Raw genomic sequence first — 20,287 nt, 5'->3', positions numbered from 1 at the left:
TGAAGTCAGGGTCACCAGGAGGCCGATAGGACCCAAAATTGCAGACACCCTGAAGCCAACGGCAAGGGCAGAGCCCAGGAGCACAGGCAGTGGCTGTGCCCTAATGTCTGGGGACTTTCCCAGGGCACAGGTCCTCTGTGGGCTTGGGATGATTGAGGTGACAGAGAGCTGGACCAAATGGCTCTAAACCTCCTCCCAAAGCCTCAGTTTTCAATACTTCTCATAGGATAAATTAAGCCTTCTATCCAAGTCAGAACCCTAGACACCCATCCCACTTTCTTCCACCTTGTTCTTCTCACAGTTTGACTCCAAACTCCTGTAAGCAGTCCCCTTTGAGTGACTGCATCTGTGCTGGTCACCTCCCCCGGCCCTCAGAAATTGCTGTGTGCCTTGTGCCACTTGCCCGTGAGAACTCCTGAAGAGCCGAAAGAAAGTCTCCCGGGTCCGTTCATGTGGTCTCCACGCCAGCATCCCACACACCCCGCATGCTGCTGATGACAGTGGTGGCCAGAAAGAGGCAGCAGAAGAGCTGATGCCCAGGGTCCTCCCCTTTGGTGTGACTGGCTCGTTCTGTCCCCACTGATTGCCTGAAGCCAGAAGGAAGCAGAGTTGGCCACTGCCCTTCCACAAGAGAGGAAACTGCCTGGCGGTGCTCTCAGCGCTTAGCAGGTGTCAACTCATTAATCCACGTACTAACTTGATAAGTTCGATGCTATTATTAGCCCCATTTTATAGTCGCTGAAATTGAGGCACCAGAAGCTAAGCAGTTTGCTCAAGGCATAGGGTTTGTAACGGCAGAACTGGGCAGGGTCTCAGCCCAGGCGTCGGAATTTCTTACCTTTACCACCCGACGGTAAGCTTGGACAGTGAGGGCCACACCGTCATTGGTGCCTGAGCCCTTCCGATGGAAGGAACGAATGGAGAGAAGGGATGCATGGAAAACAAGAATCCCAATGGCCATGATTTCTCCTCTTGCTAGGACTGCTAGATCTACATATATCTTGGCAACTATGGGCAAAACCCACAAGAATAAAATGCACTTAAATAGGAAGTTCAGCACCAAGATGCAGAGAATGCCTTACATAAGGCCAGGAGGGAAGAGGCCCCACTTGACGGGAGGGCTTGAGAACTCTGGGGAGCTGCCTCAGGCTCCTGCAGGCCCGCAGTGTGCTCTGGCTGCTGCCGCAGTGGTGCGGCCCTGGGCTTTGTGGCCTCCACACCACAGTGGGACAGTGCCACGTGCTCTGCTAGCCCAGCCCTGTGCAGAGCAGTGTGGTCAGCTCCCTCCCGATGAGGAGGGCCAGGGAGGGGAGGGGAGGATGCCTTTTCATAGGAAAATCAGCACGTTTAGGAACTGAGGACGCAGTCTTGGAATATGGGCAGCTGCACTCAAATAGCTAGAGGGCTGCAAAGGTGCGAAGGAAGAGGTGATCTCTGTGTCTTCAGAACTAGGACCCTCAGAGAGGATTCCGGGGCTGCAGGTTTCAACCTTGGAGCTACCAGGTCCCAGGCAGGGAGGGGTCTGAGCAGCCCCTGCGGGGGAGGAGAAGGGTGCCCTGGCAGGGTGGGTGGCGTCCGGCTCTGAATCGGGGCCACGGCCAGCGCGCGCCTCCCACATCGCCTGTCCCCCAACTCCGCAGATGAGGGCAGTGACCCCCGACGCGAGGCGCCGCCCGGCACCGACCCCCGAGAGTACTGCATGTCCGACCGCGACATCGTGGAGGTGGTGCGCACCGAGTACGTGTACACGCGGCCGCCGCCGTGGTCCGACACGCTGCCCACCATCCACGTGGTGACGCCCACCTACAGCCGCCCGGTGCAGAAGGCCGAGCTGACGCGCATGGCCAACACGCTGCTGCACGTGCCCAACCTGCACTGGCTGGTGGTGGAGGATGCGCCGCGCCGGACGCCCCTGACCGCGCGGCTGCTGCGCGACACCGGCCTCAACTACACGCATCTGCACGTGGAGACGCCCCGCAACTACAAGCTGCGAGGAGACGCCCGCGACCCCCGCATCCCGCGGGGCACCATGCAGCGCAACCTGGCCCTGCGCTGGCTGCGCGAGACCTTCCCGCGCAACTCCAGCCAGCCCGGCGTGGTGTACTTCGCGGACGACGACAACACCTACAGCCTGGAGCTCTTCGAGGAGGTGCTGCGGGGCGTGGAGCGCGTCCCGAGGACGGGGGTTGCGGGTGTGGAGGCCGCGCAGGGGGAGAGCGGGAGGCGGTGCCGGGCTGGGAGCGGGGCAGGCAGCAGAGAGCCAGGGAGAGGGACAGAACTGCGGGCTGCAGCATCCCCCACACGTTAGGGGGAAGGCAAGGGGCTCTGGAACCCCTAAACCCTATTCTTGGCCCTAGAGGTATCCTCTGAATGGGTCTGTGAGTCGGTCATTCTCCGTGACTACCAGAAACCTCTTAGGTGGAACAGTGGGAGCCTGCCTGAGTATATGGGCTGTGTTCGTCTGGGGGAGAAGGGGAGTCATTTCACACTCTAAAGTGGGGAGGGAGAAAGCAGCAGCAGGGCCATGTTGAGAAGGTGAAGACCAGGCCGTCTGAGAGGTCAGGTCTCGCCAGCAGCCCAGGGCAGGTTCTCCTCAGGTGCCCAACCCATGGGACGGGGCCCTGGGGGCAGGGCTGTACTGGACTCCCTGGGTGGCCTTGGCTGGCCACGGGCATGGAGGTTGCTGAAGGATGTCGCCTCCCATGGGCACGGGAGTCCGTTCACATCTGCAGCGCGGGCGCCCTGACTCTGGACCCCCCACTTGTAGATGCGCAGCACCAGGAGGGTGTCCGTGTGGCCCGTCGCTTTCGTGGGTGGCCTGCGGTACGAGGCCCCACGGGTGAACGGGGCAGGGAAGGTGGTCGGCTGGAAGACGGTGTTTGACCCCCACCGGCCATTTGCAATAGACATGGCTGGATTTGCAGTCAACCTGCGGCTCATTCTGCAGCGAAGCCAGGCCTACTTCAAGCTGCGAGGTGTGAAGGGAGGCTACCAGGAAAGCAGCCTCCTTCGAGAACTTGTCACCCTCAATGACCTGGAGCCCAAGGCAGCCAACTGCACCAAGGTGAGACCCTCCGCAGCACTGACAGCTGTGACGCACGTGTCTCCAGCACATCCAGACCCTCCCTACAGATCGGGAGATGGAAACAGAGGCCTCAAAATAGCCTGGGCTTTCTGAAACCCCCTCCCAGGAAGGCCGTTGATCACCTGTAAGGCAGCGACACTGTGGACAGGCAGGGAAAGGGAGAGCAGTGGCCACCAGGGAGTTATAACCTCCCACAAAACAGCTGTGCTCCAGGACCTCCCTGCTGAGCACTCATGCACACACACATGCCTACGCATGCACACATGTGCACACATATGCAGATGCACACACACGCACTTGCACACACATGCACATACACACATATGAACATGCAGACATATGCACACACACACACGGGAAGTCTTGGGGCTTCTCTTTTCTGTAGCTCTCGACTTCCCATTTCCAGCAGGTATTCTGAAGGCATCACATGTGCAGACAGCAAAAATGACGGCGTAGTCTAGTGCCACAGAAAATAAATTAAAAAACAGTTGAGAAAATCTTGATGGAACAATTGAAAAACTCTTGAAGGAAAGGGAGGGGCAGGAGAAATGTTTACACGGTGTGGGAGGGAGCAGGGAGGCAGCAGAGTGAGGTCAGGGGCCTGTCCCACCGTGTTTTGCATCTCTGGGCACACAGATCCTGGTGTGGCACACACGGACAGAGAAGCCAGTGCTGGTGAATGAGGGCAAGAAGGGCTTCACTGATCCCTCGGTGGAGATCTGAGCTTCAGGATGCAGGTACGGGCATGACGAGGGTGGGCCACACGCTGGGCAGGGCGGCACGAGGTTGGGCCAAATCAACTGTCTCATGCTTTTCCTCTTGGGCTTTCACTGTGGAGGACAGGGCAAATGTGGGCAGGAGGGGAGGGCCTCACCACGGTCCCCTTCCCACTGGGCCACCTGAAAGTCCCCAGGCATTAACTTTCTTTTTTGTTGAGACGGAGTCTCGCTCTGTCACCCGGGCTGGAGTGCAATGGCCGGATCTCAGCTCACTGCAAGCTCCGCCTCCCGGGTTCACGCCATTCTCCTACCTCAGCCTCCCGAGTAGCTGGGACTACAGGTGCCTGCCACCTCGCCCGGCTAGTTTTTTTGTGTTTTTTAGTAGAGACGGGGTTTCACCGTGTTAGCCAGGATGGTCTCAATCTCCTGACCTTGTGATCCGCCCGTCTTGGCCTCCCAAAGTGCTGGGATTACAAGCTTGAGCCACCGCACCCGGCCCCAGGCATTAACTTTCACCCGCACAGTTGGGTCCTTCTCTGCCACCAGACTCCAGAGGGCGTCGCCTTGCAAACACCTTGCTGATTGTTCTGCTGGCAGTGACGCCTGCACCCCATAAGGCACTGCCATTCAGACTCTCGCTGGCCAGGGTCTGTCCCCCCAAGTCTGCCTCTTCCTCTGTGGATTCCTTCACCACATGGCCATGGCGAGGACTCACGGACTCGCTGCTCCACAGCCACGAGCCACAGCTGTCACAGTGAGAGGCAGCGCAGAGTGACAGCGCAGACCCGAGCCCACCTCAGCTCCCAGGACCCCTGCTCTTCACTGTTTGACCTGACTTGACTTTTCTGGGCCTCAGTTTCCTCATCTGTGAAGCAGGTTGCTGAAGGCACCAGAACAGTTCATGGCACATAAGTCTCATCAGTGTGGCTATTTTTATTCTAGTCTTTAAAGCCCTCTCTGGAAGTAGGCCACAGGATCCACCTACACTTCAGAGGCAAAGGAATGATGTTGAGAGAAGCTAAGTGAACGGTCCAAGGTGACACACTGACACAAGTGAAGTGTGCTGGGTGGTTGGCAAAGCCAGGCATTTTCAGGGGCTTTCCTGTGATCTTATTCTGTCTCTTCAAAGCCGCTGGTACTCCTGACTCCCTGCTCTAGGTCATGCCAAACAGAGGTTGGGGCCTGAGACAGACATTTGTCCTCGTGCCCTGGAGCTAAGCAACAGCTTCTGTATCGTGTCTGCATCCCCCTGCCTGCAGGGGACCACAGGGCATCACTCAGTCACCTTGGCCAGTGCCACTTAGAATGCGTCTGTACAGAGCCTCACTCTTGCCTCCTGCCCTCACTGGGCCCTCACTGCCCTCACTGGAGCACCTTCCCCACCTGCCCCCCACAAAGGCCCCCACAGGACCTGGGGGCTTTGCAGAGGTCCTGGTGGCCCTGCCTGGCCATTCCCTCTCCAGCCCCATCCTCAGCTGACACCACACTCATTCCTCCTCTCCCCTCACAGGAGCCTCCTCCTCCGACCCTGTTCTTGGCCTTCCATCCTCTCCCCACGGCTGATGGTCCCTCCAAGGCCGACTCCTAAGGAATCACCATCACCGTCCTTTCTATTCTGGGGGCTTCTGAGAGAGCCCAGCCTGATGCCAGGACAAAGGACAGAGAATTTAAGCACAGAAATCCCAGACCTGTTGTTCTCTCCAACCAGCGTGACCAGGGCCCGAGAGACCTGATGGCCAGGGTGGGGTATCCAGCACCAGCCAAGCCGGTGCTCCAGTGCACCTCCCCAGAGCTCCCTGCACTGACGGGGCTGCAGGAGTAGGCACAGTGGGCACCCACACCGGCCCTGCAGTGATGCGGGGCGGGAGGGAGATGAGAAGACCCTGCAGTCAAGTGGAGCATGGCCCTCCCTGGCTCCCTGTCCCTGGGCCCAGCACCACCACACAGGACACCCAGCCAGGGAATTCTGAAGACCAGAGAGCAGCCCACGGGCATCATGAGTGCTCTGCTCCTCTCCTCGGTCCCTGCTCTTCCCGAGAGCTGCCCCCAAATCAGACATACCTCTGTGGCTCTCCTCTGGTTCATGTTTACAGAGCATAAGGCTGTCTTTGATCCCAACAGGCACCCAGCCCTGCATGGGGGGAACCTGGGCTTAATAGGCACCTCCTGTACCTCAGGCTGTGGCAGGAGCAGAGTCCCCTCCTACGGCCCCTTTCTTTACCCCTTCTCCTCCAGCACTGGCAAAGGGGTGGGCTCTAGAGCCAGCACAGGTCACTGCCTGACCTGGATTAAGAACCCCACGGCCCCACTGTCCACATACTGCCTCCCCACCGCCCACCTCGGCTGCTAGGCCCCTCACCTGGACTGGACTGGGGAGGGAAGGCGCCTTTTCCTGCAGCTCTTCAGAGCCACAGATCTCAGGGTGCAGTGAGCCTGTGGTGGGCAGTGGGCAAGGTGATGGGCGGTGGGCAAGGCGGTGGGTGGCGTGCAAGGTGGGACCTGTGCAGCCTGGAAAAAGGAGGGAAGCCGAGGCCAAGGCCATTCCCTAACTCTCTCCTGCCCCTGGTCTGAGGAGGAGGGACTCTGGAGTAGCAGAGGGACTGGGGAAAAGGGGGCAGGGGCTGGTGGGACACTGAGCAGGAGGGAGGCCTGAGCACACTGCTTTGGAAATTATCCTAAACACAAAAAAGGGAAAGAAAATGTTACTTCTCCCTAAGTCGGGAGCATGCAAAGCTAGCCCACCTCATGTCCAGCTGTCCACTTTCCACCCTAGAGAAAGAACAGTGTGTCTCAAGCTGCTGCCCTCCCCAGGCCTCCCAGGCCCGCTGGAAAGGGCTCTGACTCCCCCTGGCCAGCCGGGCTCTCTGGTGGTGATCTGGCTCATTCTCCTGCAAGTCAGAAGCACAATTTTCCCCCCAAGTGGAGGAAAAGGAAAGGGCCCCAGCCTACTGAAGAGGTGTTTATTTTTTAACTAACAGCCTCCCACCCCATTAAGACTCACCAGGACAGGTCTGAGGGCCATTCAGAACCCACTCCTGAGTGGGTGGGAGGGTGGGACTCAGTCCAGAGACCTAACATTCAGAATAGAGCATTGGTTGCCTGTTTTGAGATGGATTTAATCTCCCACAGTATTCATGAGACCATCTGATGGAATCAGATCCCTGAGCCACCTTGCAGGACGTTTTCCCCAACCTCTTACACCCTGAATGTTGCTTTGGAAACCAAGCCCTTGAAAGCAAGTGGGGTGGCATGGGAGAGAAGGGAGGAGGTGGGCACAGGTGGTGAACTTATGTGTGGGCACTCTACTGCCTCACTCACAGAAGCCAGCCCTGAGTGCCAAGGTCAGCTTGGCTGGTCTGAGGCCACCTTCTTAGCCAAAAACCCAGAGTTCATTTTCAGGAAATTGATAATGAACAACAAAATGGGGACTTCTTTTGGCAGATGCTAGGTCAGTTGTTTTCACCTACTATCCTCTTTTAGCTGCATGTATATTTATTTATAATTATAACCCTGGTGGACTGCAGCCTTCATCCTTGTTGGGAATGAGTTTGTTATAAATCAGAAATGGGTCCATGATGACAATTGTTTTCCAAACCCAGTCTGTTCCCCGCTCCTTCGCTGGCAAACCCCACCACACAGGAGTGAGGCCAGGGGCTAGGAGTTCCAAGAACAGAGGCTGGGGTGAGGGTGGCACCCAGGCAGCTGCATCTGGTCTGTTTTAATTTAACTGTATTTAATTTGCTTTCAAAATTAAAAGTCAAATACAGTTTTTAACAGTCCTAATCCTCTTCAGCCCTGCCTTATTTTACTCTCATTTATTAATTTAGCTACCCAACAAGTATTTATCAGGTGCCTGTTATGAACAGGCATTATTCTAGGAGCCGGCACACAGCAGTGAAAAAACAAGGCTCTCGTTTTCACAGAACTGACCTACTGACAAGACGAGACAGGCAATAACGAATACATGTTATTTCAGATGCAATCTGTTGTATGGAGAATGGGGCTGAGTTGGGGAGACAGAGGGTAACAGTGGAGACGGGTCAGTGCTCTGTAGGGTGGCCAGAAAGGCCTCCCTGATAAGGTGACATTTGAGCAAAGCAGCAACACCCTGACATGCAGCTCCCTGGGTCCAAGAAGAAGGAACTGTCCAGCAGGTGGAGCAAGCGTTGCTTATAGATCAGCAGGAAGGCTCAACCGGCTGGGTGGGGGCTGCTGGGGCAACAGCAGTGAGGGATGCGGTGGGCATGGGAGGAGGGAGTCCACAGGCATCAGGGGAACCTAGAAGGCAATGGGGGGTCCAGTATGGAGGACTAACACACTCGATCCATCTCTCAGAACTGCCCTGCGCCTGCACGGAGGATAAATGCAGAGGGCAAGGGCAGGTGGAGACGTGGCTCCTGCAGTCATCTAGGCCAAGATGCGGTGGGCTGAGTGGGGCATGGGGCTGGGGCAGACAGAAGCAGTCAAATTCTGAACGAGTTTAGGAGGCAGAGCCAGGAGGATCTGCTGCTGGACTGGATGTGGGAGATAAAGAGAGGGGTCCAAAATAGCCCGAGACACAGAACAGCACTGCCGTTTCCAGATACGAGGCTGCGTGCAGGAGGGGTAATGTGGGGAAACGGAGCTCTGTGTCAGGTGCCTGTTAGACACGTGCAGAAGAAAAGGAGCCCCCACACGCCTGGAGCTCAGGTGCAGGCCAGTATCGGCAGGCGTGGGTGTCGAACCTGTTTACAAACCACAGGTGTCATGGGTGAGAACCTGTGCAGTGAGTGTGGACAGAGGAAAGAAACAGCCCAAGGAGTGGGCCAGAGACCCCCAGTATTCAGAGGCTGGATATGAAGAGAGATTCTCCAGAGACCTAGATGAGGCCATACCATGTGGAAGATATGGACAAATCTTTAGTCAACGCTGGAGAATAAGCTCTGCCAAGAGGTACTTTGATAGAGAAGCCGAGCAGTCAACTGGCAAAAAAGAAGGGCAAGAATAAGCAGCTGGTGTAGGAAGACCTCACCTTAGGAAACCACAGTGTGTCTTGCTCAGGTCTGCGTGGAACTGTGATCCACTCTACAGGAGGATTTGCAGGAAGGTTCCCTTCCATTTGAGTTCCATCACTTTCTGACGGAACCCAGCTCATACACAGCTTTGCAGAAGCACACACCCAGGTAAAGCAGGGCAGAAGACCCTGCACCTGGCTCAGGCCACACCCAAGTAGCTCAGGTCGCATCCACATCTCAGCTCCATGCTTGTCGTTCCAAGGCAGTTCCAGAAGAACTGGTGAGTTTGGGCAAAACCAGGGACTCTGCCTCATCTTGTCCCCAAGCCACTGTCCACAAGCTTCCCTTTAACAAGCTCCATTTAATAAGCCCTTGACCTGGCTCAGCTGCTGGGCTGTACATCACGAATGTCCCCTGCACCTCCCCCTGGGCAGCCACACACAGGCAGCAAGCCTGCTGGCCTCAGTGAGCTCCACGGCTCGCCATCCCACAGCCCACCTTCACGGGCTCCCAGAGCTCTTGCCGTGCAGGGGTGTGTGTGTGCTACTTGACTTTCTGTTACTGGAGATAATTTGGTTTTGGCAGTAGGTGCCAGATGTAGTTTGTGAAGCAAAACTCAACCCTGCAGTTAACTCATATGTAGCGCCCTTGACTGCCTGGCAGATTCTTACCCCCGCCCACCAGCATGAGAATGAATTTGCATTTGACCTGTCCTCTCCAGAGCGCTTCCAACCCAGCAACATTTGAAGGGGAGTCAGGGTCAGGAGGGGAGTATGAGGCCAGGATCATGGCCCACCCACCCCAGGGACGGTCCCCGTCTGGACCCCCGAGCGGCAAATGGGGCCCCATGGGAACCTGACCGAGAAAACGAAGCTCTCACACAGCCTTCCCCTCTGGCAAGAGTGGCACACATGACTCGAGACTATCACCAGAGGGGGTGTGATTCAACGCTACAGCTTTACTGCAACTCAGGACAGTGAGCCCGAGCCAGGTGTTGGGCTGAGCCCCAGAACAAGGCTCAAACACGGACGTGGACCCACTGCGGAGGAGGCTGCTCCGCCCCTGCTGCTCCTGCGTGGGAGGTGGACACACTGCGGAGGAGGCTGCTTCTGCGTGGGAGGTGGGGGGCGGGGGCCACTCAGCTGGGCCTTCTGTCCCTCCTCCCTGGATATGCAGATATGGGCCATGGCTTCTGCCAGGACGCACATGTCATCCTCACTGAACACCAGAGACACCTGCTAACTCAGGAAGACACAGGGCTGAGGATTTCTGTGTCTCCGGCCCAGCCTGTCACCCTGTGGGAAGCAGCAAATGGGAAGGGAAAGGGGAAGTCACATGTTTCTCACGCTGAGTTCCTTCCAGAATCCCAAAGAAGGCTCAGAAGGTTGTGAAGGAAGAACAGAGTCAGCTCAGGTGAGACATCCCCTCCCCACCCGCTACATTGGTGACACACCCAGGATTTCGGGAATAAAGGGCCATGAGGGATGTGACCAAGCCTCCCAAGAACCAGCAAAGAGCACGCCTGAGTCCAACCGATGCTGGCAGGGCTGTGACTTCCGGCGCAGGGGCACGTTTCAGCACTTTCTCTGAGGGCCAAAGGCTTGGCGGTCTGACTAGCTGCTCCCACCCTGGAGACAGCCCGACAGCCTCGGCACAAGAGCAGGGCTGCAGGAAAGGCATCATTAACAAAGCCAGGCCCAGAGCCATCCCACCTTTCCCTGCAGGCTCAGGGTTTTGAGCTTAGGTGGGAGCAGACTGTAGCCCCCAGTCCCTGAGGTTGCTACTTAAGGAGACGCCTTTGCAGGGGAGGGGTGGGGCAGCAGCCACCAGGCTTCAGGTCAGGAGGCAGCGGTAGTCTCCCACGGGCACCAGCAGGAGGGGGTGCCACCGCTCACTTAATGTACTGGTTCCTGCCCAGGTAGGGGGTTTCCGTGAACTGTAATGCAGGGCCCACCATCGTCTCCTCAAAAATGATGACCTGTGGAGAGAGGGCCCAGCTGGGAGGGCAGCTGAGGTCTGTCCTGGTGCCAGGGGAGGTGCTGAGAGGTGGCAAGGTCAGAAGGAAAGGGTTTGGGAACCAGGCTGGAAGGGACAGGGACCAACAACTCGTCCACAGCGAGGAGGAGGGAGGAAGAACCTGCTGACATGCCCTCCACCCTGAGGGAAGGCTCCCTGGGAGGGCAGGTGGGCGGGGCATCTTGGGGAACAAGGGGCTGGAAGCTCCCACCTGGTTGATTCCGCTGCTCAACCAGGGGCCTGGGAGGTACAGTGTCTTCTGGGGTCCAATGTTCCAGTAACGTCCAAGGTTCTGGCCATTGATGAATACAACCCCCTTCTCCCAGCCCTTGAAACAGAGTGGGAAGGGTGTTCATCTACCACGAGAGCCACAGCAAAAGTGGAGGGAGCCATACACCATGCGTGCTTCTCTCAGGTCCAGGAGACCAAAGCGAGCTATGTCTGGACAGCCATGAGGGTGAGCAGGTGGGATGCTCTATTTCCTGTGCTCCTAGTGCTACTGCCATGCCTCTCAGGCATGGACCCCAAGCTCAGACTGCACGTGGGAAGCATGAGGTGGTTCTGCTGTGAGCCCCTCCCCTGGCCCAGGGAGTCCCCAGCGGCCCTCTCAGACCCTCTGGGCACTGAAGCCACCAAGGGCTCTCGCAAAGCTCGTGGCTCAGAGCCCTCCACGGCGGGAGGGACGCAGGAGAACCCAGCAGGGAAAGGGGGTTACCAACCTCCAGCTTCAGAAAGGTGTCACAAGGGGTGGAGCTGATGGACAAGCTACCCAAGAAGAAAGCAGGCAATGTGGGTGTTTCTGGGAGGGAACTCCATTTGTCCAGGCCGAACCTAAGGACAGAACACAGGGCAGGAGACGGAGGAGGACCTTCTCTAGATCTGGTCCCAGTCCTGCAGCTAATTCCCCATCCATGGCCCCCCCACCCTTAACCAGGACACAGAATGGCAGCAGGGTAGGATGCTGGGAATTCCTAGTCTGCAAATGTGGCTTCTAGCGCGGGTGCCACCCCTCACCTCAGCCAGCCGATCTGGCCCCGGGGCCATTCACACCTGGGTGTGGGCCAGGCTACGGTGCACCAGGGACCCTGGGCCCTGCCGCTGTCTGAACCTGTGAGTGCACGTGCTGGCACTGGGCAGGGACCCACCTCTGAAAGAAGCTCTTCTTCATATCCAGGCTGTAGATTCTGAATTTTTTCAGGGGTGAATCATTCAGATAGAGATTTCCAATCAAGCCTGTGGGAAGGAGGCAGAACACATGGGTAGCCCAGAGGCAGGGGCCGAGTCTGCTGGGCCAGGGCCACAAGGGGAAGCCCTGGGACGCTGGTGTGAGGAGTGCTGAAGTGTACGCTCCCTGAGAAGCTGTTCGCTTGCAAGCAAGGCTCCCTAGCAATTCTATGGGGCATAGGAAGGAGGAAATCCCTAGGATTTGCCATGGGAAGGATATAGAGCTGAGGTGTTACAGGGGGAGAACAGCCTCTGGCCTCTCTCTGAAGGAAGTTCCAGATGACTGAGAGGGTTCCAGCCTAGCTGCAGGGCCAGTTTCAGTGGGGCCCAGGCCACACAGACCTAATAACTCAGCCAAAAGTCACCTATGCCACCGAGGATTAAAGTTGTGCATCAGGAGTATAGACTGTGGGCAGATGGCACCCTCACTCAGGCATCCAACAGGGAAGAGCTGTGTCCCTTGAGGAGCCACTCATCAGTGTCCCAGGGCTGGGCCAGCCCTGCCAGTCTCAGATCACGGAGCTGCTGAGTGGCTAGCTTGGGAATTCAGAGGCTGGGGACACAGCCTTGGGAATGGGGAGGCTTCACGGGGCCTACAGACTCTGAAATGGCAGGCACAGGTGTATGTGGGCACACACATTTCTTAAGGGAGGTCTGTGACTTAAAACATTTAACTGTGATCCGGAGGACAGGACTCCACAGTGTGCGCCCAGGGGACCCTCAACAAGGGCTCAGGGAAGCACAGTTAGGAACAACGGTCAGGCTGGTGCTCCCTCCAACCCCCAACCCCCAGGAGAATAACGGAAGGACAGGCCCAGAGAGGGAGCTGTTTAGGGTGAAGGAGTGTGGGCCTGGATGGTGCTAGATGCTGCTCTGAGGCCCATCTGGGGAGGCTCTGATCCCCAGGATCCAGGCTCCAGTGTCTGGGCCAAGTCGCTTTCCTGGCAAGGCCACCAGATGGCTGTCGGATGAAATGTGGACCAAAAAGAGCTCTTCAAGTTTCCTCCGTTACAAATGCAGACACCGTGAGAGAACTGGAAGCCACCAGTGTTGCTCACCACAGTCGCATTCATTTTTTTCTGAGTTCTTTTTTTTATAACTTACCTGAAACCCCCCCATTTAGCCAGAGTTGTTTAAAAAAGGAAGGGCTAAATTAAAGCATAAAAGATTTAGCAGGCCAGGAAACATAAAGCTAATTGGCAGCCTGTTCCCAGAGGGGTGCGTTGCCAAGAGGCGTTTTGTTTGCTGTATGTCCCACATCCTCCTCGCGCCACATCCGAGATAAGCTATGGGTTTCCCAAGATGGATCAAGAAGAGAAATTCAGTGTGGAGGCGCAAGAAGGCAGGGGTCTTGTGCCTTTCCTTGGATTCCTGGAAATCACATTCATTGCTCCTCACCGCCGTCCCCCAAGCAGACATCCCTGCGGAAACTGACTGCAGCCCAGGGGAGACCAGGCCAGCTCAGTGTTCACTGTGTTTATCACAAGCACGCAGACAATGCACATGTGCAGTGCTAACGGGACGGGGCCACAGCCTAGCGAAGCTTCTCTGGCCCACTCAGAACTGGCCTCATGTACAGGACAACCCAGCCTCCACCTCCCTGCAAGGGGCCTCCGTGGCCTGGTGGCTGCTGGCAAGAGAAGCAATAGCCGTGTGTCCAGCATGGCCGCTCTTCTTTCAACACATTCTCGGACCCACCTTTGCGCTGGTCATCAATATTCTCTCCATAGTTGACTCGCCCACGATTCTCCACCAAGATCCTCAGCACGGTGTAACCCTGCCAAAAACACGGGGCTAACAATGACCACTGGAAGGCCACAGCTGCCCCTCAGAATGTGCTTGTGGACCCCAGTTCTTCCCTACACTCTGGGGATGGGAGTGCACATCCCAGCTGGGCAGAAAGCCGCGCTCGCCCTCTCCACCTACAGCTTGTGGGTGAGGAGCCCCGAGTCTCCCAGGTCTTCCTCGGTGACTCCCCCCGTCTTCCTCGAAGCAGTGGGGGCTAGCCCTCACCCAGCGCCCAAACACAATGAACCTGGATCAGAGGGACAGCGATCTTCGTTGTCTTGTAGTCCAAGAATCCTATGGATACTGTGTTCACAAACACCTGCCAAAGGGAACAGACAGAAGCATCCGTGGCCAACAGGAGGAGGGTGAGCGGGGCCTCCACTAGGCCAAGAAGGGCAGCACTGCATGCCTGTGGGCAGACAAGGGGCCAGCGGGCAGAGCAGAAACGAATGCCCCCATGAAGACCCGCAGAGCTGACTCGGAAGGGCCATATTTACAGCTGGTAATAGCTGATTCTGAGGGACAGAACGTATTGCAGGGCTGCTCATCAGAAGGTCGCAGGAATTTAGAAGAGCAGCTCCTACCTGCCCCCGATCGCGCACGCGGCCACTGAGGATGCCAGATGAGGTGATGCTGGTCTCATAGAGAATGTACCCAAAGGACTGTCCATTTCCCCCGTTGACTGGCAGGTTCTCCATGTTGATGGGCTTTTCAGACTTGATTGGCTGCGTACAGAAGAGACGGAGGCGTGGGCAGGCTGAGGAGTGGGCTCACAGACAGACTCTGCCTGGGGGCTGGCACATGGGGTGGAAGCAGGGGTTTGGCGGGTGTTTCTACTTTGACTTCTCATTGCACTAAACCTACAACTCGCCAAAGTGATGGGGAAGAGGGGTGGGACAAAGGGGTGTGCATCAGCAGAGTGCAGTCCACAGGCAGGGGATACGCATCACAGCCTCGGGCCACTGGAGGAGGCACCCCCTGTTCCTCTGCCCCTCACTCTCCTCTCTGAGGCTGGAGGAAGGAAAGGTTCACAGGGCCACCCGCGGTTCCTCCCGGGCCTTTGTTTCTCCCCACTTCACTCTCTAGCATGAGTTTGTCCTCTTCACTCTGAGCTCCAAGGCTGGAGAGCGGACCTCAAAGCCACTAGGCGCTGGCCTTCCTCTCCCCACACCCCTGCTACACCCACGATTGCCCCCAGCACTCACCTCCCCCATGTACTTGAGGGCATCCCACAGAGACAGGTACAAGACTGGCGTTATGGGCTCATATGACATCTTGGGAAGTAGGTCAGGTTGGGGAGGGAGAGGAATGCCTGCAACACACAGACAACAGCGTCATCCCCCAGGGACCCAAATGTCACCGTCTGCTCGTCCTCCCCACCCAGCTCCCATTCACAGACCCAATGTGCTCCTGCATCCCAGCACCACGAGGAAGAACAGGCCAGCTCTCAGCACCTGCCAAGGCCAGGGGAGGAAGGCCAGGGGCATTCTCCCATCCTCCATAGGAGATAAGGAGCCTTAACACCTGGAGCAGGTGAAGTCGGCAAGATGGAAACAGCCTCACACACCTCCCTGTCCTTGTCTAGAACATTCTTGCACACAGATCAACTGCAGTCGAGGTGGGACAGTAAGGAAGTAACTCTTTCGGGGTCTGAGAGCAGAAGCAAGGGCCTGAGTTGGAACTTGAGTCTGCTGTCTGCTGGGTACCTGAGATGGAGCCGAAGAAGTCTCGAAGCTTCATGTACTTGGCCGTGTAATCTCCTGCTTCTGTCAGCACAGCATCATAGTCTGCAAGACACCGGGCCCTGTCACGGTCACTCCTGTCCCCAGCACAGCACATGTGGCAGCACAAAGAACAGGGAGAAGCTCAGGAGGGCCGCAGGCCTTCATCTCAGCCATTGTGGAGGTAAGACACTGTTTTTTTTTTTTTTTTGAGACAGAGTCTCGCTCTGTCGCCCAGGCTGGAGTGCAGTGGCATGATCTCGACTCACTGCAAGCTCCGCCTCCTGGGTTCACGCCATTCTCCTGCCTCAGCCTCCCAAGTAGCTGGGACTACAGGCGCCGCCACCTCGCCCAGCTAGTTTTTTTGTATTTTTTAGTAGAGACGGGGTTTCACCATGTTAGCCAGGATGGTCTCGATCGCCTGACCTCGTGATCCGCCCGTCTCGGCCTCCCAAAGTGCTGGGATTACAGGCGTGAGCCACCGCGCCCAGCGGCAAGACACTTTTGAGCCATTCAGTCAGAATGCTGTAAACACGAAAGACCATGCAACCACAAGTGTCCATAAGGCTGGGTGCAGCGGCTCACACCTGTAATCCCAGCACTTTGGGAGGCCAAGGCAGGAGGATCACTTGAGGCCAGGAGTTCCAGACCAGCCTGGGCAACATAGCAAGACCACGCCTCTACAAAAAAATTTAAAAATTAGCCAGGGGTTGGGGTGCACACCTGTAGTCCCAGCTACTCAAGAGGCTGAAGCAGGAGGATCACTTGAGCCCAGGTGTTCGAGGCTGCAGTGAGCTATGATCACACTACTGCACTCCAGCCTGGGTGACAGATGATACTCTCTCACAAATTCAAAAAAAAACAAACTATCCATGATCACAGCATGGCCCTAAATTTCTAGCTGCAGGTGCAATTTCTACTTTCTGGAACTCTCAACCTAAAGGGGGCAGGATCACACCTCCTCAAGGGCCTGGGCAGGGAGGGGAGGCCACCTCTGCCAAAGAGACCTCCCTGTAGAGTGGCCAGCTCACAGGCACACCACCTGCCTGGAGGCTTCCCTCCTCTGGGAGTGTAATGTGACCGTCCAGGCAAAGCCCCTACCTTCTCCAGGTACACCATTGCCAGAGACACTGAAGGTGCCAGAAGTTGACCCTGAAGGCCTCTCCATGGCAAGCCCTAGCCATGCCCATGCACGGCAGACCAGGGAGAGCAGTGCTGATGAATACTTGCCATAGCTGGTGACATCTGACTTGTAGTCATGGAAGTGCGTGGCTCCATTCATGAAGCCAAAGTTGGTGCCTCCATGGAACATGTAGAGGTTGATGGAGGAGCCGGCGTCCACAATGGCAGACACGGTTTTTAAAACCTCTGCCGGAGGAGGGAGAAAGGGGATGTGCAGAGTGAGTTAAAGTCTGAGATGAGCTGGGGTCCCTTCACTACTCTCCTCTTGCCCAGTCCCACCTCAAGGCCAACGTTGTCACTCTGTCCTTCTAGCTCTCACTAAAACCCCAATCACAGAAGATTAGGGGTGGAGGACGTGTGGGCCAGAGTCATGGCCCCAGAGCTCGAGCCTCCAGTTGTTTGTAAATCCTGGTCAAGTCTCTGAGCTCCATGTGGACCACCTGCAGCCCAGGTCGGCCAGGGCCTTGCAGCCAGCGCGATCTCCATGTGAGTCTGCCCAACCACGTGTATCAAATGCACAAAGATGGATGCATCCCTAGAGAGAAAACTCTGACACCTCCCCTATTCTACCTTTGTTAGGAGATGAACCATGACATGACAAGATCATAGCAAAGGAGAAAAACAAATGGTTTAATATATATTTTATTAATGTAAATCAAAGAAATGCAGACTAAACAATGATGTACTGAGTAGACCAAAATTAAAAGTTATTTTAATACTCAGTGTTGCTGAATCTGTGGGAAATGGGTGCATCCACTTGGCAGCCGCCGTCTCTCCGGGGCTGAGGGGTGCTGAGGCCACCGGGAACACCAGGTGCGCAGAGCACAGGCTCCGGGACGCTCACCGAGATGGCGTGCGCTTAACAACCACCCGAAACGGCCCGAGAGACTGTGTCCACGAAGCGTGGGTTAGAATGGGGCTCTTCACATTCTTTAAAACAGTCGTGTAAGTCTGTATTTGGTCATACAGAAAGCGGTCCGTATGTGCATTCACTGGTACAAGCGGGTGCCATGCAGCGGAGTGTGACTGCATCTGTCTGTCTCTGTGTGCGTACGGAGCTGTCAGTAGAGACACATAGAGAACTGCCTGCATGGTATACATCTAAATGTTGTCTCTGGGCTCTGGGAATTTTATTTCTTCTCTATACTTTTTCTGTATTTTCTGGATGTTTGCAATAGGCATTCATTACCATTCTAATGACAAAAACATGAACAAGCAATGCTAAAAAGCTCTCCCATTCATCAGAGTGTCAAAACAAATGACTCAGGAATATCCAGAGCCAACTTCTGCACACAGATAATCCCAGCAGCCTTACATCCCTATGGCTGACCTACATTACTTAGCAGGTGACTGAAATTCATCCTCACTTCTTGAGTAGCACACATGCTGGATGTAGTAACTGCAAGTACTCACCAGAAGAATCCAGGATATTGTGAGGGCCTCCCCACGAGTCAAACCACCCTGTCCAGTACTCCATCACCATCTTGGGCTGAGTCCCCTGGACACCACAAAAAGAGAGTTAGACAAGCAGACTGGCCAGACAAAAAAGAGGGAATCTCTTCGTGGAGGGGAGCCCCAGGATCTCTGCCCTCTCCACTCTTCCCTGGCTGCATACCCACTGCCTTAGAGGTCTTTGGAGGTGGGGCATAGGTGACGGCCAAATTCACCTGCACACCAGTTCTCCTGCTACATGTGGACCCCACACGTGCAGGTACAGAGCAGATAAAGCTCCCAAAGTCGCTACGGCAAACTCTGATGGTTTTAATGTTGTATACATGTTAGCAAGAAGACACTGGTTCTGGATCAAGCCAAGCTTTGCCTGTCCTCTTCCAGGGAAGAGGGATGTTCTACCCAGGACAACTCCCTATCTGAGAGGGATACTGTGGATACAGATCCCCCGGGTATTGGCTCCATTAGCAGAATAATCAGACGCTACGAGTGGGCCCTCTTCAAGGTCCAACTCAGTTTAAACAGCAGCATTTTCTGAACCAGAAAATCAGGGCCTTACAGCACAGTTATTCATGGTGCAGGTTCTGTACCAACAATTTGGATTTATACCTTGGCTGGGCCACTCAACAAATCTTAAATCTTCTTTCTGAATACTGACCTCGGCATAGGACTGCCCCAAGGAGGCCAAGATCATTCCTGGGACCATGCTCCACTCTGCCAAGTTTGCAGAAGCCCAGAGCGCCTGGGGGAGGTGTAAAGACTAACGTGCTAATATTTCAGGCTCTGCGAGACAGTCTTCCTCACTTATCCAGTGACAGCTTGTCAGGTATCTCTAGGTCAGTGATGGCCTTATGTTTAGAGCGCTACTGCATACGCAGCAACAAAATCTGATCCAGGGGGACGGGACAAACTTACGGTCCGTTGAGTAGAAGGTACCAGCCATACCCCGGTTAAAGCCAGAGTAGTTACAAGAATTCTTTTAGCAAGACTGGTGGCTTGGTTTTCTTTACAAGCCACCTACCTTCCAAGAAGGAGACATACCATCCCACGTTTAAATCACTAAAAAGGGAGAGGCAGATTCAAAGTCCCGCAAGTCAGAAATCTCCCATGCCAGAAGCAAGGCTGTTGGCTTGGGGGTACCAGAGCTGAGGAGGTGGGTGTCCACCCACGGGCCAGGCCACTGCACTGCACACCTGGCCACGAGCGGGAGCTCTGCAGGGAGACTGTGCTGCAGTCCCCAAGCCGCTACTTACAGGGCGCCTCATACACTCTATGGCCATCTCCTTCACTGGCTCACGTGACTGTTGGGAGAATGAGATGAGCGAGTGCGCGTAACGCCCTCAGCACACTGCCTGGCAGGTAGGAGGTGCTCAGGAAACACTTGCACAGTTATCCCCATCACCAGTCATGGGCGCAGAGGGCGAGTGAGGTGCTATCGACACCGCCGCGTGGAGCACACCTGGGGCCTGCGCTGTGCATTCAGAGAGCCCTTGATTCAAACAGGGAGGTGTCCAAGTCCCCTTCCTTAATGAAAACAGACGTCTCTGGACTGCGCACATAAGGACCATTCTGTTAGCAGGACAGCTGGCCTGGGACGGCTCGGGCATGGCTACCTCTCTAAGGATGACCTTGAAGGCTAGGTAAACATAAGGCATTCTGCTGTATCAGCTGCTGTGCTAAGCACTTTCCAAATATTACCTCATTTAATCTTCAAACAACCCTGTGAGTTGACACCATAAGGCAATGTACTCTCATCATCCCCACTTAGAAGAAAGAGATGCACAGAGAGGTTAAGTAACTTGCCCAAGGTCACACAGCACAGGGCAGGAAACCCCGTCATCTCAGTCAGAAGCGTGAGAGGCCCCCTACTCTACTACACACACCAGCAGGCACTCAGGAAATGTCGAGGAAGGAAGGCAGAGACCCAGCTGGATCGCGCGTGACCTGCCTCACGGGAGCCTGCCTGCGAGTGGGGCCAGCCCTCCTTCTCCTCCTGGGAGCCTCCCGACCTACTCTGGCCACCTGAACTCCAGGAGGAGCCACATCAAACACACACACGGCCCCCCACGGCTGTGGTGCCTCCACACAGATGTGCCTGAGGACACAGCC

At 55.9% G+C, this 20,287-nt stretch overlaps 2 protein-coding genes across 20 annotated transcripts in view; one reads left to right on the top strand and one right to left on the bottom strand.

Moving 5' to 3' along the window:
• B3GAT1 (beta-1,3-glucuronyltransferase 1) overlaps window positions 1-7,587 on the top strand; it is a 32,409-nt gene extending 24,822 nt beyond the window's left edge. For all 12 annotated transcript variants that reach the window (XM_033208168.1, XM_033208173.1, XM_033208164.1 and 9 more), the window contains 4 exons: window positions 1,641-2,149; window positions 2,768-3,064; window positions 3,722-3,822; window positions 5,315-7,587. In XM_033208168.1, coding sequence (XP_033064059.1) covers window positions 1,641-2,149; window positions 2,768-3,064; window positions 3,722-3,808 — 893 coding nt within the window. In that variant the 3' untranslated portion in view covers window positions 3,809-3,822; window positions 5,315-7,587. The remainder of the gene's footprint in view (window positions 1-1,640; window positions 2,150-2,767; window positions 3,065-3,721; window positions 3,823-5,314) is intronic.
• The window catches only part of GLB1L2 (galactosidase beta 1 like 2), a 50,724-nt gene continuing 34,237 nt past the window's right edge, over window positions 3,801-20,287 (bottom strand). For 4 of the 8 annotated variants that reach the window (XM_033208156.1, XM_033208153.1, XM_033208161.1 and 1 more), the window contains 12 exons: window positions 18,143-18,227; window positions 16,778-16,915; window positions 15,533-15,613; window positions 15,032-15,138; window positions 14,411-14,551; window positions 14,074-14,145; window positions 13,737-13,815; window positions 11,960-12,047; window positions 11,534-11,645; window positions 11,026-11,142; window positions 10,694-10,776; window positions 9,737-10,093 (listed from right to left, as the gene is read on the bottom strand). In XM_033208156.1, the coding sequence (XP_033064047.1) occupies window positions 10,042-10,093; window positions 10,694-10,776; window positions 11,026-11,142; window positions 11,534-11,645; window positions 11,960-12,047; window positions 13,737-13,815; window positions 14,074-14,145; window positions 14,411-14,551; window positions 15,032-15,138; window positions 15,533-15,613; window positions 16,778-16,915; window positions 18,143-18,227 (1,155 nt within the window). In that variant the 3' untranslated portion in view covers window positions 9,737-10,041. Of the gene's footprint in view, window positions 3,916-9,736; window positions 10,777-11,025; window positions 11,143-11,533; window positions 11,646-11,959; window positions 12,048-13,736; window positions 13,816-14,073; window positions 14,146-14,410; window positions 14,552-15,031; window positions 15,139-15,532; window positions 15,614-16,777; window positions 16,916-18,142; window positions 18,228-20,287 lie in introns of those variants that run through there. The other 4 variants (XM_033208154.1, XM_033208155.1, XM_033208157.1 and 1 more) reach the window with 4 other exon arrangements.

Source organism: Trachypithecus francoisi, unplaced genomic scaffold (genome assembly GCF_009764315.1).
Source record: "Trachypithecus francoisi isolate TF-2019V2 unplaced genomic scaffold, Tfra_2.0 Lachesis_group8, whole genome shotgun sequence".
Taxonomy (NCBI): domain Eukaryota; kingdom Metazoa; phylum Chordata; class Mammalia; order Primates; family Cercopithecidae; genus Trachypithecus; species Trachypithecus francoisi.
Note: the sequence above shows the minus strand (reverse complement) of the source record. Positions and strands in the feature narration are given on the sequence as shown.